Below are 21,977 nucleotides of genomic sequence, written 5' to 3'. Positions count from 1 at the left end.
GGGAGAAGACAATAGGTAAGACTAGGAGGAACAGAAGACAGTAATGCACCTCATTGAGGTGACTGCTGGCCTGGCAGGGAGGGGGCCTGGGCTCTTGCTCTCAGTGAGGCAGAAACATCCCCTTTGCACTGTCCTTCATCCATTTTTTCCAGTGACTATAGTTGTGGCTCAGTTTCAAAGGGAGCACCGGAGAAGGAACTAATTGCACATGAGACCTATGACCACCAGTCTTGGATTCACTGGTGGAGCTGAGCACAGTGGTCTATATCTATGTATAGTTATGGTGTGCCTAGCAACCATCTTGGCCTGTCATCTTCCCATGGAGGACTTAATACTCTCCTCCCACCCCTTGATATTTAAGTTCCTAAAGGGAATAACTAAGGTGTTGCCACAAATAAAATATTTGATCCTTTAGAGTGGGACCTCAAGCTAGTCCTCACAACTCTGATTGCCATTTATTTTAACTGATGACAACTTGCTCACTTTATCACCAGTCCATGAAGACAGCATTGGTCTTTGGTGAAGAGGATGATGGTATGGGAGATCCAAATGTTAAAGGCTACCTACAATATTCCATTCACACAAGTTTTCCTTAAGGCTATATGCTCAGTTCTTGCCCAAATTGTTAAGGAATATCACTTGTCAATACATCCATCTGTGGCTTTCTTTCTAAAATCTCACTCCTTAAGGGTAGAGTTTCTCTCCATATTCTGGATGTCAGGAAGATTCTTGCCTTCTATGGGGATGTTCTAAAGCCTTTCTGATCATCCCTTTGTCTCTTCAGTATCATAGTGATAACCTCATAACTACACTGATCTCCACCAGGAGACTAACAAGACTGTGTTAAGTAAGGTCAGCTGTGAAACTGCAAAGGTGGAGCCTTCACACTGTTTAGAGCACTCTCCACTGGAGCTTAGAAAACATCTCTGTCCTCCCTCAAGAGCATCTTCATTCCAAACAGCTTCAAAGCTGGTACCTGGAGCGCTGTCCACACTTTCACCAAGCGCTATACCACTGTTGCAGCCTCCTGGTCAGATGCTACATTTGGGAAAGCAGGCCTGCAGTTGTTAGCTTAGGACTCAGAAAACCTGCCCTGTATGACACTGATACTGCTTTGGAGTCACCTGGGTGGAAGGAAGATATGAACAATCATTTGAAAGAGTTGGACAAGGTACTTACCATGGCAACTGGACTGAGATATGTTGTTCCTAGCACAATCTTTCTGCTGCCCTCATCCCTTCTTCCTAGGAGTCAGTGCATCCTGGGATTGAGCAGGTCAGAGAAAAATGAAGAATGTGAAACATGCACTTCTGTTTCATGCCCACTCTGAAGAGCATGAGGAGGAACAAGGCACAAGTATTGTTAAGATAAAAAATTCTCCAAGCTTGAGTGCACCAGGCACATGTGTCCCACTGTGGACAGGACATACAGGCCACATCTCTTGAAGAACTCCATTTACCACAGAGCTAACCTTTCTCTGTTATGTCCTTAACACACAGTGTTGTATGTCATGTTAGGATATTTTTTGCACTGTTTTTGTCATGATAACACTTTTAGCACCTAACAGTGCTAAAAAAGAATAACGTATTTTTTAAGTACAGATCAAGCATTTTCGTTATAAGGGATGATTACAAAACTCATACTACTTTAGCTATGGCTGTTACAAGAAAATTGAATGTTTGAATGTCTTCCAATTGTTGGGAAATGAATGCAGGAAGTTTTCATCAGTGGAAATGGCAATTAAGGAGAAGTGGCTAGATTTTTGAAGCTTTTTGGCAACATACTGGAAAAGGAAATTGACTCAACTTTTTAAAAAGTATTCCATAACATAAGAAATGCAATGTGCCACTGAATATTTTTCATGTATTAAATGACCAGGGCTCTTCAGGTTGCTTTGATTTAAAGGATTCCTTTCTCTTCATTTATTTTAGTACATGCAAAGATCTCAATCCAGGCCCAGTATGCTAGAATCTATACAAATGCTTAAAAGAAGATAGGACTCTTTCCCCAAAATATAAATACTAAATTTCACAAGACTGATGACAACAGACAGAAAACATGCAAACAAAATACCAAAGCTCTATCTATCTTGTTACATTTTTAATTTCCTCAAAATATTTCTTGCCATACTTCTGTCTCTGTGGCCAGGTAATAGCCGCTATATTGATCACCTAGTGTGATCCCTTTTGCTCTTCCTATGTTATAGGAATAGATTGAGGGTTAGCATATATGTAGGAAAGTAGCTCATCAGATGATGTTTACGTTAGAGTCACTTTATGTGTCTTGACATAGTTTTGACTTCCAGCTCAAACTGACCGTCTCTCCTCCTTTATCTCATCTCACCACAGAAACATTATAAAGAAATACTGATCTCCACTGTGGGGTTTCTGTAGAAGATTTTTCATGCTCTGGTGCAGGCCTTTCTGGCCCACTTTGAAATGTTAGAGGAAAAAATACAGTAAATTTTAAAAATAAAAAACACATTCAGCTATCATATTTTTAAACTGTTAAGTGATGTTGAATTTTTAGTGTGTTAAGGGGAGGTATTTACAAAATCAAAAGAATAAGAATACCTTTTTGAAGAAAAACAATTTATAAAATATATAGAGAGACTTGTTTTTTAACTACTTCATAAATGTTGTATTGATATTCTTCTTGTTAATTATATTCACTTGGTATGACACATACTATGGGGCAATATTTTGTTTTGTGGTCATGATTCAGACTTTTAAGAAAGAGGAGGTTCTCTTTAAAATCTTTTGTACTTCTGTCTCCTCACCCCTCCCTTCCTTTTAGTAGGCTGGCACACTACTTCAGTCTGTATGCTTGCTTGTGTTCCAAAGAAATGAAAAATATTTCAATAGCACTCTATTCAGTAATGCCAGGGGCTTCCCTTTGATTTTGGAGAGGCCAGGACGTTACTCCAGATGTACAATTATTTAACTTTATGCAGATTACAAAATAAAGCCAAGAAAGATTCATTTTCAGTTATTTTAAAGAAGCTGGTTTTATTAAGTAAATGTCAGATCAGTACATTCTCAATCCGTTACAGAGTTGATAAGTGCTGTGTTTTAAATTTAAAGTACATGTGACTAATTCCATTGACTACTCAGATGCTTAAACTTAAGCATTTGCTTAAGGGAGTGACTTTCAGAGACAAAAAGGGGGCTAAGGTATCTCTCTTCCATTGATTTCCATATCACAAAATCAGGACAAAGTAGATGCTTACTCCATATTGCTTTTAAAAATCTCTCTCCAACCTGTCTACTGGCTCAGGGTCTTATGTACATTCTAATACATTAAACTCTGTAAAGCACAGTAGTGCTAATATTTAAACAATTTAAAATTAAGTATACAGTCCTGCATGATGGGATTAGAACTCATACAGTTTGTCTCAAAAGGTCTTCATAAAATTAAATTATTACAAAAAAATCACTAGTTTTACTAAAGGATATGTATGTAATTTGGAAGTAATTTCATGTCTCTCAATTTTTCATACATCATACTTATTGCAAAGTTGTATTTATATATCTGCACACCAGCTGAAGGCCCCTCTACTTGTGCAGGTAAAGGGGCAATGGGATCAAATGTGATCCACACAATTACACCTACCATGCCACACATTCATGGAAGGAGACACAATTGTGGGATTGCACATTAGATCCCATCCTGCCTTATCACTGGGTGCAAGGGAGCCTGGGATTGTGAACCTGAGCTCCTCCTGCACCGGCTCCTGTGGCTGCAAGACCTGCTGCTAATGAGGCCCAGTGGGGCCTGCAGTGGAGGCCGTGTTCCCCACACTGCCCTCCCTGTGGGCCGTGCAGTCGACGTGGGTTGTGGGGCTCAGTGGAGGCACTGCTGGGAATGCTGCCCCCACTGCAAGCATTGTCAGCTGCAAGGCTATCAATGAGCAGTGGGGGGCAGTGGGGAGAATGTTTCCACTGCTGTGAGCTTTGTGAGGTGCGGGGATAACAGCAGTGGCAGTGTTCTCCGTGCTACAGCTGCAGTGAGCTCCGCAGCCCACATCACTGCAGAGCTCACAGCAGGAAGAACATTGCCACCTTGTGAGCCTCCTGAGATGCGGTGCTTGCAGCAGCGGCAGCATTCCCTCACGCTGGTACTGCGGTGATCCCCGCAGTGACATGGGCTGCAAGGAAACACTGCTGCTACTGCAAGCCTCTGCTGCACATCCCTGGTGCGAGCCCTACATCTCAGGAGACTCGCAACAGCAGCAGTGTTTTTTCTCGCTGCTGCTTCTGTGAACACCACAGCGACATGCAGTGAGGGCAGACAGGGAAACGGTGCTGCCTCTGCAAGACCTGTACTTCATGAGACTCCCAGTGGCGGCAGTGTTCTCCCTGCTGTACGCACCGCAGCTGAAGACACTGCCCCCACTGGGAGCCCTGCAGCTAAGGAGGTTTGCAGGGGGGCATCATTCTCCCCACTGCAAGCCCTGCAGCTGACAATGCTGCCACCACTGCAAGCCTTGTCAGCTGCAGGGCTGGCACTGGGTGGTGCTCCCTTGTGGCTGGGAGTCCCTCATTTGATGTGGCTCCTAGCCACAGGGGGGCACTTGCCCACACATTCAATTAATGGCAAGCTAGAAAGCTATTATATATTTTTTGTGGAATAACTTTGTAGCTTGTTTCTTGTTTTATCATGTCGTTAATTGGTTAAATGTGTATCTGGATCACACTTTAAGGCATAATTACCTGGTTAATCACACCTTAAGTGTAACATGTAAAGGGAGCCTGATATATTTGAAAATGTATTTCTTTGATATTTAAAGCAAATTCTTCAAAGATGAATATCTAAACTTAGACTCCTAAGTTCATGTTAAGTGTTTGTGGCCTTGTTTTCCCAAACTTAAAGTTCAGACAGTGAAAATTATAATATACAATATTATATATATATATGCAAAGAGCAGGGGCTCATGGGCCACAGGTTGCCAACTTCTGGCAAAAGAGGTTAAGAACAAAAAAATGAAACCCAAATAAACCCTTCTGGATTAGGCAGGGGGGAAAACCCCTCAAACAAAATATAATTATTAGCCAATAATTTTATTTAGTGCTGTGAGACAGAAGCAGTTTCATCAGTTAGTGAAAACAAGTTTCTTAGTACATTCAAGGACTACTCAAAGCTCTCAAAGGTAGTTGAGAATCTGCTGATCCAGGGGCACCACATAGGGGGTGCACACGGGTGCGCATGCACCCCCTCAGCATGGCGGTGCACCCCCTGCAAAAAGGTGGCGCCTGCGGGTGGTCCGTGATTCCCGCTGGCCACTGCTGACACTGCTAGCGGTGGCTGCAGGTGGTCACCAACCCTTGGATGGCGCCCCCCCTGGCCGACAGCACTGGTGGCATCTGAGGGAGCTCCCCTGCTTACCGCTGCCGCGCTCCTGCCACTCCCACCACTGTGCTCCCGCCGCCGCTGTGCCCACCAGCCACCAGGGGCACGCGCCGTTCATGTGCTGATCTTTTTTTCTTGAAAACCCTCACAGCATTTATACATATACTTTTTTTCCAGCAGTGCACTGGACACCCACAGCATTGGAGCAGACTGGATAAATTGAGTCTGCTCCGCACATGAGCTGAGGTGAACTGCACTGCACCATGAGCAGTTCTGTAAGTGGTGAAATGCATGTCAGTGCACAGAAAATGGTGGCAATGCGCTTTTGAACTAAAGCACCTCCAAGGTGTTTTAGTTTGAAAGTGCACTGCTGCCATTTTCTCAGTGCTGACGCACATTTTGCTACTTATACAACTGTACGCGTCGCAGCTCTGGGCACTTTTCAGAACGCCTACTGCTGTGATGCGTGCATGTATAAAAATGCCTTCATTGCACATTTTTTGTCAAGCAGCTACACCAGTAGTTATTGTTTGGCTATAAGTACATAAAGTTGTTACGAATCATAAAACTGCATTAAGAAAACAACAGTGTAGGAAGGGGAAATTTTGAATGTTAATGGCAATGTGGAATACGACATGCAGATTATCTGAAGTTATTTTGACTGGTGATTCTCAACCAGGGTACCATAACATGCTGGAATGTTGTGAGATCCTTTTAAGAGTTCTGCAGGTGTGACACAATAATAACACTGTTAGGTATGTGAACTCTGTGCCCGCCTGGCCTCGAACATCCGGTCACGTGCGGCTCTATTCCGGATGCTCGGTGACGTTTGTCTTACCGTCCCTGGTGGTCTGCTGAGTAGGTGTTCACCTCCGGTGTGGTCCTCCCCAGTTCCGCCTGCCATGAATTTGAATCTTACTTCAGTGGAGGGTCAAACTACTCAGGGTCTCTCGACGGTAGGACATCTGTCTGGTGGTCTTCTGCGAGGCTCCACCTCCTCTCTACCTCGCCCTTACACCCAGCCTTGGCGGGTCACTGTTGTTCTCTTGGCCAGCCTCCTGACCGCTGCTCCCAACTTACTTTTGCGGGAGGGGTGAGCCACCCTGCCTAAAGCAGAAACAGTCGGCAGTATCCTACCCAAGCCATGAGGCCGCCGCCTTTTCCTAAAGGGTAACAACCACCCTGTGGCCTATGTACCAAACAGGCTCCCCAAGCTCTAACCCTCAACCCCTCCGAAAGTGGGAAACGCAAAGATACAACAAAAAAACCCTACTAATATCCTTTGGAGAACCCAGCTGTCCCTTCCGTCAGCCCCCTTGGCTGAGTTACTAACAACTTCCTCTCGCCCTTAAGGGTCTGTGTTCGGCCCTATATGCGGCCGGGGTATCCTGTGGATTCTACCCCGATCCTTAGCTCCCATTGCCCAGCCTTTGGTTTTGTCGGCCCTGCCGTGGTCCTCCGACAGATGCCTGTCCCCTTGTTCCCCACCCGGTACGCCTCTTCAGCTCCCCCGGTGCCCTCAATGGTCCCACCTAGTCTGGTGCCGTGACCTGCACTGGTCTCTTCAGCTCCTCTGCTGAGGCCTCTGGCATCGGGGTCTTCCTGGGTCCCTCTGCCCTTTTGTCTGGATTTCCAGCGTTGAGGAGCTGCCTTCGGCTCCAGGCTCCTTTTGCCGCTGCCGGCAGCCTCTGGTTGGCAGCATGTGCCAGCGTGTTCTTCCCTGCTGGGGAACGCAGCTCTTGGCTCCTTTTGCTCCCACAGGAGCTTCGGGAAGGCATCTCCTGCCGGCGACAATCTGCTGCCCTTCTCCTTCCTGCTGGTGGCCCCATTTTATTTCCGCTGGCCAGCAATTGCAGCTGACGTCACTGGCCAGCTGCAACTGTATGAAGGCATGGCTGACAAGCCGCGCGGGTTCCTCCCTCAGTTCTGGCTTCACCCCTGGTCTCACTTCAAGTAAGTATCTCCTTTCATCTTTTCTTTCTCTTTCTGTCTCCTGTGAAGGTTCCCCCCTGGTATTTTGGGGTCCCCCCTTCTGTTTCTGTCTGTGACACTCCTACACGAGTCACAAAATAAGCCTAGAGATTTCAAATAGGAATCCATAGGGTCAAACATGTTTCTAACTCGGGGGCAGGCAATTATTTCGGGTGGAGGGCTGCTTAATAAGTTTTGGTGAGCTGTTGAGGGCCACATGGGTAGCCTGGCCCCTTGACTGTTGCCCTGACCCCTTGTTGCCATCTTGGGATGGGAAGTCTTACCCCTAACCTTTGCCACCAAAAGTCCCTCCTCTTGCTCCTCAGAAATAGTCCGAGAGGGGAGGGGGTGCAATCTTAGAATTAGGAAAAAAAAAAGCATACACTAAAAGCTAAACACCTACTATAACATATTTTAATTTTATGATCAAAAATATTTTTGTCATGATTTGTGTTTGCATACTGTATATAGAGGCGATTGCATAATAACTCAAAATAAATTCTTAGTCTTGTATATGGTGGGGAGGGTGTGGTGGGGGTGTATATGGTAGGGTGTGGATGTGTGTGGAGGGTTTGTGAGGGAGGGCATAGGGTATGTTGGAGGTTGTGGACATGTGGGGGGTTGTGGGGGCAGGGTGAGAGTGTGTGCGGTGTGAGGGGAGTGGGGGTCTGTGGGGACCCCTGCACTCCCTCCATAGTGCAGCAGCAGCAGGCAGGGCGCTCAGGGTGCAGGTGCCTGGCAGGGCACAGCTTTGGCCAGCACTGCACATCACAGTGAGGGGCACAGCCTCCACTGGGCTGTCTATATCATGAGTGCTCCCCACCACTCGCGCAGCCCCCACACTCTCAGGGCACCGAAGGAAAGCCCCAGGCACTGTTGCCAGCTGCCTTCCCCACCCCCCAGGAGAAGGCGCCTGGGGCTTCTTTCCTCTGCTGCACAGCCCCAGCATGGAAGGCAGCCGGCTCCAGCACCTGGGGCTTCCCTCCTGTGCCTGGCCTACGTATTTGTGGCAGGGAGCGCTGTTTATACAGACCGTCTGACAGAGGCTGCGCCCCTCACTGTGATGTGCAGCACTGGCTGGAGCTGTGCCCTACTGGGTGCCTGCGCCCTGAGCCCCCGCTGCCTGCTGCTGCTGCTGCCACCACCTGCCAGGTCTGTGCGCCAAAGGGGTGTGCAGCTGGGGGTGGTTTCCCACACCCCCCACCCAAGCACCATGCTGCTGCCAGCCCCACGCTCTGTGCTCCTGCCCAGCTGCAGCCCTGCCCCTGCTGACTCCCTACCTGCTGCTCAGAGCCAGGAGGAGACCGGGAAAGCCAAGCACGTCCGTGGGGGCTGCAGCAGCAGCCTTGCCCAGAAGCTGCCTACTGGCCAGGCTGTGCCCTTCCGCCCACAAGGGTACAAGTGAGGTGCAATAGGGCATATTTGAGGCTGTGTGTACACAGGTGCCTCATTCCCACCCTTGTGGGTGGAAGGGCTGGGTGAGGTGCAATTTGTTGTGGGGGCACTGCGGGCCAGATGAAAGTGCTTGGTAGTCCAGATGCGGCCTATGGGCCATATTTTGCCCACTCCAGTTCTAACATCTGGTCTTTTTGAGTTACTTGGAACAGAAAAATTGCTGTTGTTTTTTGGTAGTCAAAAAAACAAGTGAAAGCTAGAGCTGCAATTTTCTGAGGGGTGCTTTGAGTCTAACAAGGGGTGTCTTGAGTCTAAAAGATGAAGAACCATTGATTTAGATGATAGAAACTTGTCTGTCTACTTTATCTACAACAGTTTAAATCTTCTCCAGCATTAATTATTTTATATGCTGTAACTGAGAACTGAATCCACTTTTAGAAACTGTACTTTAATAAAGTGTATGCAAAGGGACCATACACATTCTTGCTATGTTTTTGTTTCTACTTGAGAAATATGGGAAGTACAGTGAGAAGAATATTGATCTGATATGTGTGTGTATGTATGTATATAAATAAAAAATAAAAATTGAATTTAGTTATTATTTCTAAATTTTTTAACCATTTCTTTTTTTATAGATATATATACTTTGAAATTTTGAAATGTGCTCATGTGTCAGTGGGATCTTTTCTAAATTCTGTTACTTTTTCTTATGTGATTATAAAGACCATATAGTATAAAAAACCATTTAAGTAAATCAGCCCCCCACAAGTTCTAAGCCATGAGAGACCACAACTGTGTGATACTCTGATGAACATGTTGCAGAGAAGCAGTGTGACTAAGAGATTTAAAAAACCCCGAAACGTATACATATAGTTCAATTTCAGGAACATTAATTAAAATGCAAGAACAGGACCAGTTAAATATTCAACTGATTCTTGAATACAGCTGAACTACATGGACACAAGTCAGGCTGGGAGTCCAAAGCTCTTTTTGGCAATACCCTAATATGCTATACAATATGGTCTTCTGGCACCATTATAGAGCAATACGAGGATGTCTCTAATTTATGTCAGGTAATTATAAGTACAAGGACTTCAAAAGAAGCAGAGTATTGATACTGTGTAGAGGCCTGGACAATATCCATTTTTTCTGTTTTCCAAGACTAAGAAAAAAGGGACATAGAAGTTTCTATGCTGGCTCCATTTTATGGGATGACAAGTCACAAGCTTTGGCCAGACGGAACCAACTACAGATCTGAATTAGGTTGGCAGTGTGGCTACATTACATGATTTAGTCCAGAGTGTTCCAGTAACTAGTTCCTCCCTTTCAATTTTAGTTGGTTGAAATAGGCAATAGCAAGTGAGTTCTTCTTTCAAATTAATTACCAGAATGTTCAGGATTTGAAAGATCATTAAGTGAATCTTTGAATTAAACCTAGAAATAAATTAATTAAAATGTTATCACAGAGACTTCAGTTACAGGGCTCAGAAGATGCTTGGCTACATTCTGCATAGCTGGTGGTCAGATCTGAAGGAGCTTTATTGTTACTTTTAAATGCTTTTACACATTACAGAAAATCTGTCTTTGACAAGGAATAAGTCTTTATCATGTGCAATCATCATGCATGCAAAATGTTGGAAAGAATGCTACAAAAGAACTATTGTGTCATTTGATACTAGAGATTTCTAAAATAAATATACTAATCTAGTCATGTTAGATGCTAGTGATAGTAAGGTTCATTTAGCAGATAAAGCCTAAGTAAAAATGAAGTATAAAAACTGCTGTTTATTCCATGTATTTCTTTTGGAAATGGTTCTGAATTTGTAGAAAGACTGCCAAATCCATTCTTTCTGTGGGCCTGCAATGGGTTTCCTTCTTGTATTGAAGTATAGCAATGGGCATGCATAAGAGTAAATATACATGCTGTCATAAAGACCATGGGGAAAATACCAGGAAGGAGCAGGATTTGTTTATTCAATACCAGGAAAATGTTACTTTTCCCATTTTCTTTACATAAATCATATCAGTGAAGCAAATAATTATGTATCTAATACATTTTCCCCTTACAGGAGCCTTTGAATCATTCATATGCTACAATATCTCAGTGTATCCTCTCTTTGAGAATAAAATAGGAGCTCCATATTCTGTACAAGCTTATTTTCAAGAAAAACGTATGTATATGAAACTACCAATACTACCTTCTGTTCTGCTCTGTTCTGTAGATTGCAGTAGCAGTTGAGCTCTGTGTTTAGGAGCTGCACTGCTTAATTGTGAATGGTATTAGAGCTAGGTGTGAGACTTCTGATATTCCCAATTCAACCCTTGACTTGCTGTACATTTCTCAGTATGTTATTTAATGTAGGTTCTTTAATCTACCAATTTTAATATAGGTAGAGTGTTCACTAACCTGCAGCAATGTTGTAAGGTTACATGATGTTTGTAAAGTGCTTTGAGATGTTTAGATGAACACTGACACAAATAATTTATTATCATTTATTTTATTATAGTAGAGACAAGTCAGTTCTTAAATATTGCATCACACTTAGATTACACATTTTAAAAGATATAACTGACTGAACTTTTTGTGTTACCCTTGCACTCAAAAGAGTAAAAGGTATATTTCTACACACAGAATAAAATGGTTCATTAGAAAAGTTTGTGGGTTTGCTTTTTTCCCTTTTTCTATTTTTATATATTAATGAACAGTGTACATTCCTGTATATTTGAGGTTGTATGAAGGTATGTAGTTAGGGCTTAGTTTGAATGCTTTTTGTTCATTAACTTACACAATGCTCTGACAATAGTTATGATTGACAGAATAAGGGAAAGGACTAGATCCATGTTCAAAGGACTTAAGCATACAGAACTTTTGCTTGTGCCATGCACTAGGGGTGATGTTATATAATATGAGTAGGAAGTGTGGTCAAATAGGTTGAACTGGGACATGGCTAACCATGGAAAACCACAGACTTCGGCAGATCACGTTATCCTGCTTTGAACTTCAGTTTTCCATGGGTATCCTATTTCCTTACCTCTCAAGAATGTTGGGAGGATAAAATCCTTTAATAATTACAAATCACTCCGACACTGTAGTGCTAAGAATTATGTAAGTGTACAAAAGAGGGTAAAGATAGTATCTCTGGAAAGATGAGAGGAGCTGAGGGTACCAGATATTTGATAAACTTGGATAAATAAATAATAGCTCTTTCTTATATCACTGGTGTGCATGTCACATTATAGATTAGTAAAGCTGTGTCATTTTCAGTATTATATATATTTTAAATATACATGTTTATATTTTTTGCAGCTCCCACTGTTGGTCCTGAAACTAAAGCAGACAATCCAGGCAAAAATGAGGCTATAATAAAATGGAATGAGATTGATAAAATACACAAAAATGGCTTTATTAGAAACTATACAATATTTTATAAATCTGAAGGTGGAAAAGAATTAAGTAAGTATGTTTTTGTTAAATTGAAGATAGCTTCTTCACTTTGTGGTACCAACTCACTGATTTATGACATTTATCACGTGATGAACAGATCAGCACATGACTTCTGATTCTACTTAAACTGGTAGCAAATTCTGCAAGACGAAATTTAAAGTCTTTGTAAGATGAATTGGTGATTCAGAATCACTGATCTTGCTTTGCTACTCCCTATCAGTCTCTTCATGTTTATTTGCGTTTAAGAGCTCAGTTGGGTGGAACGTTGTCCAGAGATAGCTCAAAGACCACTTGTTTGAAAGCCAGGGTTGACTGTTTCACACCTCCAACACAATGGAACTCTGTACAGTAAGGGTAAAGTTTCTGTATTGCTCATGTGGAGCTCTGTGAGTTGCTGTGGATAAGCAGCTTACTGTGCTAAGTTGGCTCAGGTATCTGTGCTAGGTTTCTCAACCTGGTCTACTGAAGACATTCACAGATCTTACCAGCTGTCACGCCAAGTGCAAGGCAAAGTTTTTTCAGCTTTTCTTCTGTTAGCAATATGCATAGCCACATATATGGCTAACAAAACACAACTGAAACAACAGTCCTGCTGCACACACTTCCTCCCATTAACAAGAATATAAGAGAACAAACAATGGGTGGCAGTTACAAATCATGTTGCTGGAAGGCACTTGGGCATTTACGCAGGTAGTCTGATCTCTAAAAATGAATGGGATAATCATCATATTTTCCTTACTGATGCTCATTGCTCATATCTGTTGCTACAACACCTAGATGTTGATGGCAGGTGATATCTTTTTAAAGTTAAACCTGACAATGGAGTATTCCAGTTAATCACTTAGGACCTGTGTGTACATAGGAACATAGGACTGTAAGTGCCCAACAATTCTCTGTGACTGTTATCTCTGAGTGCTGGGTAGTGGTTAAAATAGCCTGGCAACTTCGAGAGTGCCAATGACTTTGTACAGAAGAGCACCATGAGGGTACCTAGGAGTGGAGCCCTGATAGTTGGACAAATGGATGAGCTGCGCTCCAGCAGCTTGTCGCCAAGCTAGTTCCAAACATACTGGCACCTACTTTTCTATTGAAGTAAACCAGCAAGGCTGAGAGGGAGACACTGGTGTGTGGGCAGCAAAGTGTCTCCATATACACTGCCCAAGCAAGGATTATATTCACCAATCTGATGTCTCATTTGGCGTAACTCTTTTGTCTTGTGAGATGGACAGATGCCTACTACTAATTGACAGGGGTATAGGTTGTACCCATGTTGGTCTAAGGACGTAGGCAAACAAGGTTCTTTGGATAAATCTGATATCTTTTATTAGACCAACTCAAATAGTTGGAAAAATTCTTCTTAGCAAGCTTTTGGGTATAAATATGCTTCATCTGGGTGAGGAAGCATCTGGCTTCTTTACTATTCATTGCATCCAAGAAGAGCACACACCAACTGCAGCTGCTTCCTCAGCCTGACAAAGGTTATCTATACCCGAAATTCTTGCAAAGAAGAATTTTTCCAATGATTTGAGTTGATCTAATAAAAGATATCAGATTTAGCCAAAGAACCCTGTCTACTACTAAGTGACCAACTCAGTCAACGAGTCCAACTTTTATTGGCTCTATATTAACTTCACTGAAACTAATCAGTTGTTTATATAATAACCATATCTAAAATATATGCATTAAAATGTGGATAAAGTTATTTTATTTTTTCCAAGAATTTTCTCATCTGTGTGTGTGTGTGTGTGTGTGTGTGTGTGTTTGGGGGGAGGGGACGCTTAATTCCTTTGGCTTCCGTGGTTCCATTTACCACAGTTGTTTGTTCCTGATGAAACTGACCTGAATGGCTGACATAGTAGTAACAATAGGGAACAATGATAATGTTCCAGATCCACAAAAATCTTATGGATTCATAGTGATAGTGGTGAAAAGTAGGGATGTGATGACTGAAGCATTTTTTTAAGACTGTATGAAAGCTCATGCGTTACAGCAGTGGGGGCAGCTTTTTGGCAGGTATACCACAAATTAGTCCTGCCCTGTCATCAAGTACCACTCCAAATCGCCTTCCCATGCCTGATTTGCTGTTCTGTTTTCTGCTCCCTGCCCTATCTGCCACGGTGCTGCCTGTCCTCTCACCAATCTGCCAAATGCCACACACAGAGGCTGGCCATGGCACTTGTTGCACCTGGGCAAGTTGACCACCCTTGTGTTGGGGAAAGCACGTTTGGCAGCATATGTACTTAGATAATTGTAAAGAGTCAACAGTTTAGGATTGTTAATTTAGTCATTATTATTTTACAATTATTTGCTGCTTTTCTTTGATGTATAAATATTTCTTTCCCCTATCATCCATCCTGGATTCAATGTCAGGGTCATTAGAGGAACCTGTAAGACAAAAATAAAGGTTAAAGAGTAGCTGGAGTGTATTGCAGATGCATAGAATCCCTATAGATTCTTGAGAACAGTGCATCTTCTGAGGGATTAGATCTGTTTCTGAAAGGTTGACTACTCCAGATATTCAGATTCTGGAATAATGTCCTGGAAGTTTTGCAAGTTAGAGCTTTTTTACTATGAAAAAGGGGGTTTCTCAAATAGGGCAATGAAGTAGCCTAGTATGATCATTTACTTATTCTAGATACAGTTATAGATTTATTACAGGTGCTCTTTCAATATTATTGATACTCCATTAAAGGTACTCTTTATAGAAATCAAAATAGGATTTTCTCCAGTGAAGAATCTGATCTTAATGATGAAATGTTTTTTTAAATCAACAAATCTGTTGCTGAGGAACTTAAAAATTCTGGCCAGCCAAATCTTCAGTAATTAATGTGATATTAATACAGAATTGTTGTGAGCTTACTGCTTGAGTCTTATAGTTACGCTATACCAGCTAAATAGGAAATGCTATTACTAGAATTATAAATGTCTGTTGGCATCAGTCAGATATAGAAGTAAGCAACTGGGTCAGTGTCTTTTGCAGCATTTACCATGGGAAAAAGTTGTGCTCTTAAATGAGACACACGCTTATCTTCAAGCGTTCAAGAATGTATTGTAAGTACAAGAGCAAATGGCACCTAGTCCCTTTTGTGTAAAACATAAGACTGCAGTTTCACTATGAGTGCTTCATTATTAAAAGAAATCCCCCTTCTGAAGTTTACTGGCACAGTGGTAGTTGCCAGTATAATCCCAGCTTCCTGAGGGTATTGCGATTATTTATACTGTGATCACTATTACAAGTAAATAAACTGTAGCAATTTATCTTATGTGCTCTGTCTATAGCTAGCAAGGATCATTTGGGGTTGATAACTTTTATTGGACCAAATGTATAGATGGGATAAAAATGATCAAGATTTTAAAGCTCGTCTCTCGCGGCAGTTCCTGGACTATCACAGCTACATCAATGTAACACTATAGATAGTTCATGAAAGAAACTAGAGTAAACTGCAAAAAAACTGTTTCTCCAAACAGTTGTCCCATTATTACTATTTCATTTGACTTTGAGTATGGAGAGATGACCATATTATACTGAATTAAAAAGGGGTTGGGGGAGCCTACTGTGCATCATCCATGCTACAAGAACTGCTTCATGCACCTGATCCTATCCCACAGTCAGTGGAAGCTAACCTGGGAAGCAGATGCCTGTTTCATTCAGGATATGTGGGAATGGCAGGTCCAGTGGCAGAGTGCACACAAAAACAGTTACCTAGAAAAAACCCGATAGAATCATAGGGCTGGAAGGGACCCCAAAGGATCATCGGGTCCAGCCCCCTGCATGAGCAGGAAAGACATCTGGGGTCAGGTGGCCCCAGCCAGGTGACTGCCCAGTCTTCTCTTGAAAACCTCTAGGGTAGGTGATTGCACCACCTCTGAGGGGAGCTCATTCCACAGTCTGGAGACCTTAGTTGTGAATAAGTTTTTCCTAATGTTCAGCCTGAAACTATCTTCCAGGAGTTTGTGGCCATTGTTTCTAGTTTTTCCTCACGGCGCCCTGGTGAACAGTTGTCCACCGAGCTCCTGATGTATGCCTCTGATATAGCAGTAAGCCACAATCGGGTCCCCTCTCAGCCTTCTTTCTTTAGGCTGAAGAGTCCAAGATCCCTCAGCCTCTCCTCATATGGCTTGCCATGCAAATCTCTGATCATATGGGTGGCCCTTCTCTGGACCTTCTCAAGCTTATAGCACATCCTTGTTGAAATGTGGCACCCAAAACTGGACACAATACTCCAGCTGTGGCCGCAACAATGTTGAGTAAAGTGGGATGATTTAAATACTAAATGCCTTTTTTGGTGTGTGTCAGCACTTGCATGTATGTTGCCCAGAAAACACCTACATGGTACATGTAATGATGGCATGTATGTAGGTGGTAATTTTTCTTTTCAGTCTATCTTGGATTGTTCTGAACTGATGTGTCTATCTTTTATGCTGTCTTTTTAGTTTGGCCATAGAAGCTAGGACCTACAACTTGTGATGATAAAGATCTCATTGCTCTTTTATTATGAAGAAAGTATCATCCATACTTTTTACATTTTGGCTATCTAAACTTTCCTGTACTTTTCAGTTGACCATAAAATGATTCACTTCCTGTCCTAAATTGTTATATAGCATTGTGCTCTATTCAACAATTTCTTTGTTCTGCCCCAAATGACATCTTTAGTAATTTTGTATTTCAACAAGTCTGTAAAACTTTTGGATTTTTTCAATATAAATGGCCCTATGTAAACATAAAATAATAATATTTAACACTTATTTCTGTTTAATTAGTATTTTTCTGTGTGTTTATTTATTTACTTATTTATATTTAATTTGTGTTTTTTTTTCATGTCTGTCTTTCCCTGAAAAGATAAAACTGTGAACCGTAATGTTCTGCAGTACAAACTGAGCTCCCTGGAAGCAAACACCCAATATACTGCTTATGTGAATGCAGCCAACAGTGCTGGTGGAAAAAATGGAAACACCGTAACTTTCAAAACTTCAAAATTTAGTAAGTGATGTTGGAGGTTAAATCATGCTACACTGATCATGTTTTTTGGGGGTAAGAGATGCAGATCAAAATCCTGTTGCCTCTCCAAGGTACTGAAGTGCAATGGTGTTCCATCCTGCTCAAGTCCTTGAACAATCGCTAACACCAAAGGCAGATGGGCCCTTCTCCTCCTTTTCATTGCTTTTTGTGACTGAGGCTATGTGCAAACATTTATTTGTATCACTACAAGAATAAAGCACCATGGGGTGTGCACACATGCACAACCCCCTGGCTGGAGTGCTACAAAGTGACTTCAGGGGTGCATTGTCCAGCTAGCATGCTTTCTAGCTTCTTTCTTTCCCCCACCCCCATGGGATCCTGTGAGTTTGGCAGCTGCAGTAATAAAGTGGCAGCAGTAGCTGAAGGCAGCCTCCCTGCTGCTGCAGCCAGTCTGAGTGCACTAGCTCTTGCTGATGTCCTGTCAGTGTTTGTGGCAGTGGCAGTTCTTCCTGGTGCAGCCAGCATCCTGGGAGCACTGGCAAGAGACATACACTTCTGGCGTTGGTGATGGAGGCAGCTGTTCCCACTGCCAGCACCACCAGCTGTTGCCAGTGCTTCCAGCTGCAGCAAGAGCAGTAGGGTCCCAGCAGCATTTCAAGATGGCTCGCCACCTCTGGTCATGTTATCAGAGTGCTAGCTGCTTTCCCCCTCTCCCTTTGGAGCGGAGAAGGGATAGCAGAGGATTGTGGAATGCTGGGGATCTGAGAGACCCTGTGTAGTGGTAGATATAAGAGGAGACTAGACAAGCACCTAGCTGGGGTAATCTGACCCCAGTGCTCTTTCCTGCCCAGGGTAGGGGGTCAGATGATCTACTGAGTTCCCTTTCAACCCAGACATCTATGAAATCTATATAACTGTCCATATATTACATGTAGGACTACTGAGAAGATCTCCTTTGGAAGATAGTTTCATAGTTGTTAGGGGCTGAAAGGGACCTTATAGATCATTGGGTCCAGTCTCCCTGTACTTGGACAGGGACTGCTGGGATCAGGTGACCCCAGCAAGGTGGGCATCAAGACACTTTTTGAAGTTCGCCAGGGTGGGTTACTGTATCACCTGTGGGGGGAGACTATACCAAACCCTTGGCACTAAACTTGAAAAGAAGTTTTTCCTTAAATGTAGCCTGAAGCAATCTTCAATCAGCTTGTGCCCATTATTTCTTGTTGTCCCCTGGGGGGCCTTGCTGAAAAGATGCTCCCCTAGGCCCTGATTTATGTTCTTGACATACTTATAGACTGCCACTGAGTCCCCTCTGAGTCTTCTCTTCTCCAGACTGAACAGTCCCAAGTCTTTCTGAATGTTTCTGTTTGTTTCTGTGGTGGATCCACCATTTTTGTGGTGCTACAAATGCCATGACTATCTGGACATCCACTTCTTGTAACATTACAAATGTGTGTCCATAGCATGAGCCTTCAGACTAAAATGAACGTGCATTATGTATCTGGTACATTAATGAATTGAACAGGGTGAAATAGGACCGTACTTGGGTACTTAAGTAAGTACCACTTGGATACCATACAGGTAAAATAGGGTTTGAGCCACAGGTTTTTCATGTTGCCACTTGTTAGGACAATCCTAGCTTCTTCTGAATGTTTGAGCAAAATGAAGGTGAATAGTTAGAAGTAATTGAATTTGACTCAATGCCTTGGAAGACGTTGCAGCCCAAAACTACATGGATTAAGATTTTAACAGTTGACTGCTGCTCCCCCATAGGTCTCTGCTGAAGCCGATGGCTCTTTGTGGGCAAAGTAGTAAGTTTCTATTCTGTCAGTTACAGGATCAGGGCTTAATGTTTTACCAGAAAAGATATGCCTTAGAAATTGGGCTCAAATAAATATGTATTGCGATGTTTTATTGTCTCTCTGCCCATATAAACAATTTACTGTAAGCATGACACATTTTCCTTTAAATTAAACTTGGCTAGCAAGTTACTCAACACACAATTGTGGCCTTTGGGAAATAACCTTGTATCTTTGTTTTCTTACTATCATTGTCTTCCTCTCCCTTGGGATGGCTACAAGTCAGAAATTCAGAGTTGTTCTGTTAAGATTTCAAAATGAAAGAAGCAATGTAGAAAACTATTTCCTCAGTTCTGTTTCGTTTCTTGGCACGTCTATAATGGAGTAACTACAAAGTAATGTAGGGATGTGTAAGTTAGCTTTAAACTAGCTAGCTCATGTACTAACAGCAGTCTGGATATGGCATAACTTTGTCTGCCTGTAAATTAGTAACTATATTGCTACCCAAAAAGCAGACTGATTTATAACATGCTGAGGTTTATTCTGCTGTGACTAGATTACTTTCTGGTATCCAAATTAGATACCATAGTTCATATATCTCAACCCTACACTGCAGTCATTAGTAGGACTACACTGTAAATGTATCTTAAAATATGCCTCCTCTGCATGATTTACCATACATTTTATACACTTCAAAGAGGTGGTGCTGGGGTATGATACTGCTGTGGCTAAGGTATTTTGCTAGGGCTCCAGATGAATGTGGGCAAACCTTGCTCTGGACTTGTACTGAAGGCTGTACTGTGTTGACCCAGTGGTGGGTTGATTCAGTCTGGAGAGTTAAGGCTATGCTGGATACAGTGTTAGGTATACCAGTTTCTGCAGGTACCATTGGTACGAGAACTTCTACCATGTTAGCCTGATGGATCAGAGATGGTAAAGAAACAGCTATTGTAATAAAGTAGCAGCTAAAATCAGAAGCAGCTGTTCTGAGATCCACATAAAGCCCCATCACATACTGTTACACAGCTGGATACAATAACCAGATTAATTTGGCAAAGATGAAATAACAAAAGCCCTTTCAAATTATGCTAGCAAGTGACTCTGAAATTATAGACTAAAATTGAAAATGAGCTCTTCAGTGGAATATATACAGAAATGTTTCACCATTTGTTCTTTCTTTCAAGATAAGGAAGACCTACTTTATATATTTATATCACTTGGATTATGTATGCTGTTCTTACTGTTGCTGGGAATAATATGTACTCTAAAAAAACAAACGTGAGTAATTTCTCTAAATTTTCAATGGGGAAAAAAGTCAATTTTAATGTGTGAAAGGTTAATTTTTAGTTAAAGAATTCTTGGTTGTTGGTTTCAAGCAAATATGGTATTAAGAACATTTCTCAGTTTGATTAAGTTAATAGATAAACATTCAGATTCTTATGCAATCCATCTATTTTGTCATATAGTTGTAAAAACAAATACTATTTATAGAAAATGTGGTAGACCAGAATAAAAGTATAAGAAATGGAACTTATTGCCTATCTCAGTTAAAGCAGTTGATTGTTTGAGGAAGGATTATGGCATGAACCAATCAAAAAACCTTTTCTGTGACTTTTAAAAAATAACATCTATTATGCAATACATACATTACAAAACAATATATTACAAGCAAACCCAGCCCATAAGCTGAACTTTGTAAAGTCAGGCATTTAGAAAGGTTGTCTCTTACTAGTTTCTGAGAGGGCTGAGTTAAATTTACAAGGCCACTTGAATTCTGGCCTTTCCTAACTCGAGTGCTTGATTTTGTGTAATGGCCTGTGAGTTTAAAAAAGCAATTGACATAATCAGAAGTTTCACCATGTAGAAGAAAACCTATGGCCCCAGAACTTTTAGATTCATTACATACCTCCGCCTCTTGGAGTAAATAAATTTGTCAGATGGTACCCAGATACGTTCTTAGTGCAGAGGAGATAAGACTTGAGTATACTGGGTCCTATTCCAGGCTCCAGAAGCAAGTGTGCTTTACTGGGTACATTTTTGCCTGTTCTCTCACTGACCCGTTCTGACTCAACCTCTGCAATTTGACTTTGACCCAGTTCCCTCTTTTTATGGCCTGGGGGCATACTCAAAGAGGACAGAATCTTTGGACATATTTAGCTGCTATACACTTTGGATGTGATTCACTGAGGAACAAAGCTTCTTAAAATGTGTCTTGGATAAAACATGGGCACCTAAGCCTGAGAGAGTGCTTCACAGAGACCCTGCCTATTTCACATAGTCATATGAAAACCCTCAGGAATCTGAGTTTTCTGGTGACTTTGACACCATCTAAGTTGCACTCTGAGTCCCTCAGAGATTTGCAAACTAGGCAGTTCTGTACTGGGGCCCTCAGACAGGCCCAATACGGTAGATGTACTCTAAGTGCACTTAATACAAACTGGTGGCATATTGTTTGCATCCACAGTTACTTTTATTCAGAAACATAAGGGGAGGAAGTGGTGGTACAGGTTTCCCTTGCTTTATGCTGTACATGCATTCCTGAAAAATAGTGCAGAACTCGAATTTTTATAAAGGGAACCCACTTTACGATGTAATAAATAGGGATATGTTCCAAGACGCCAACTGTACTGACCCCCCAGACCCATTTGTACCACTTTTACAAGACAATTTTGGTACTCACCAACAGCAGACAGTACACACAAGCACAGGGCATTATCATAATGGGGATGGCAACTACAGAAACGTGCTGCAGACAATGAATGAGGAGCACAGATCCACACAGGAGACTATATTTTGGTGCGTGTCACTCCCACAGTGCACTGCACAAAGCAGCTGACTGCGGGCTTCCACCACACCGATCCCATAAGAGTGAATTTACCTTGCGTATAACACATTTTTGGTATAAAAAGGGTCATTGCATAAGACCGAATTTGCACATACAGAACCCACATAAATCAAGGGAAATCTGTACATTTTGCAGAGTAGACTATCAGTAACAGCACTTCCCAAGGAAGTGGGAGTCCTGGGTTTGATTCCCACTGTAGTCTTCAGGGGCTCT

The 21,977-nt window shown here is 42.3% G+C and overlaps 1 protein-coding gene across 1 annotated transcript in view; it reads left to right on the top strand.

Moving 5' to 3' along the window:
* Positions 1 to 21,977, top strand: part of IL31RA (interleukin 31 receptor A) — a 91,014-nt gene that overhangs the window by 58,177 nt on the left and 10,860 nt on the right. Inside the window, exons 11-14 of the mRNA XM_014594054.3 lie at positions 10,785 to 10,886; positions 12,023 to 12,169; positions 17,001 to 17,141; positions 20,104 to 20,197. Of these exons, the coding sequence (XP_014449540.1) occupies positions 10,785 to 10,886; positions 12,023 to 12,169; positions 17,001 to 17,141; positions 20,104 to 20,197 (484 nt within the window). The remainder of the gene's footprint in view (positions 1 to 10,784; positions 10,887 to 12,022; positions 12,170 to 17,000; positions 17,142 to 20,103; positions 20,198 to 21,977) is intronic.

Source organism: Alligator mississippiensis, chromosome 3 (assembly GCF_030867095.1).
Source record: "Alligator mississippiensis isolate rAllMis1 chromosome 3, rAllMis1, whole genome shotgun sequence".
Taxonomy (NCBI): Eukaryota; Metazoa; Chordata; order Crocodylia; family Alligatoridae; genus Alligator; species Alligator mississippiensis.
This window is presented reverse-complemented; position numbering and strand designations above follow the sequence as displayed.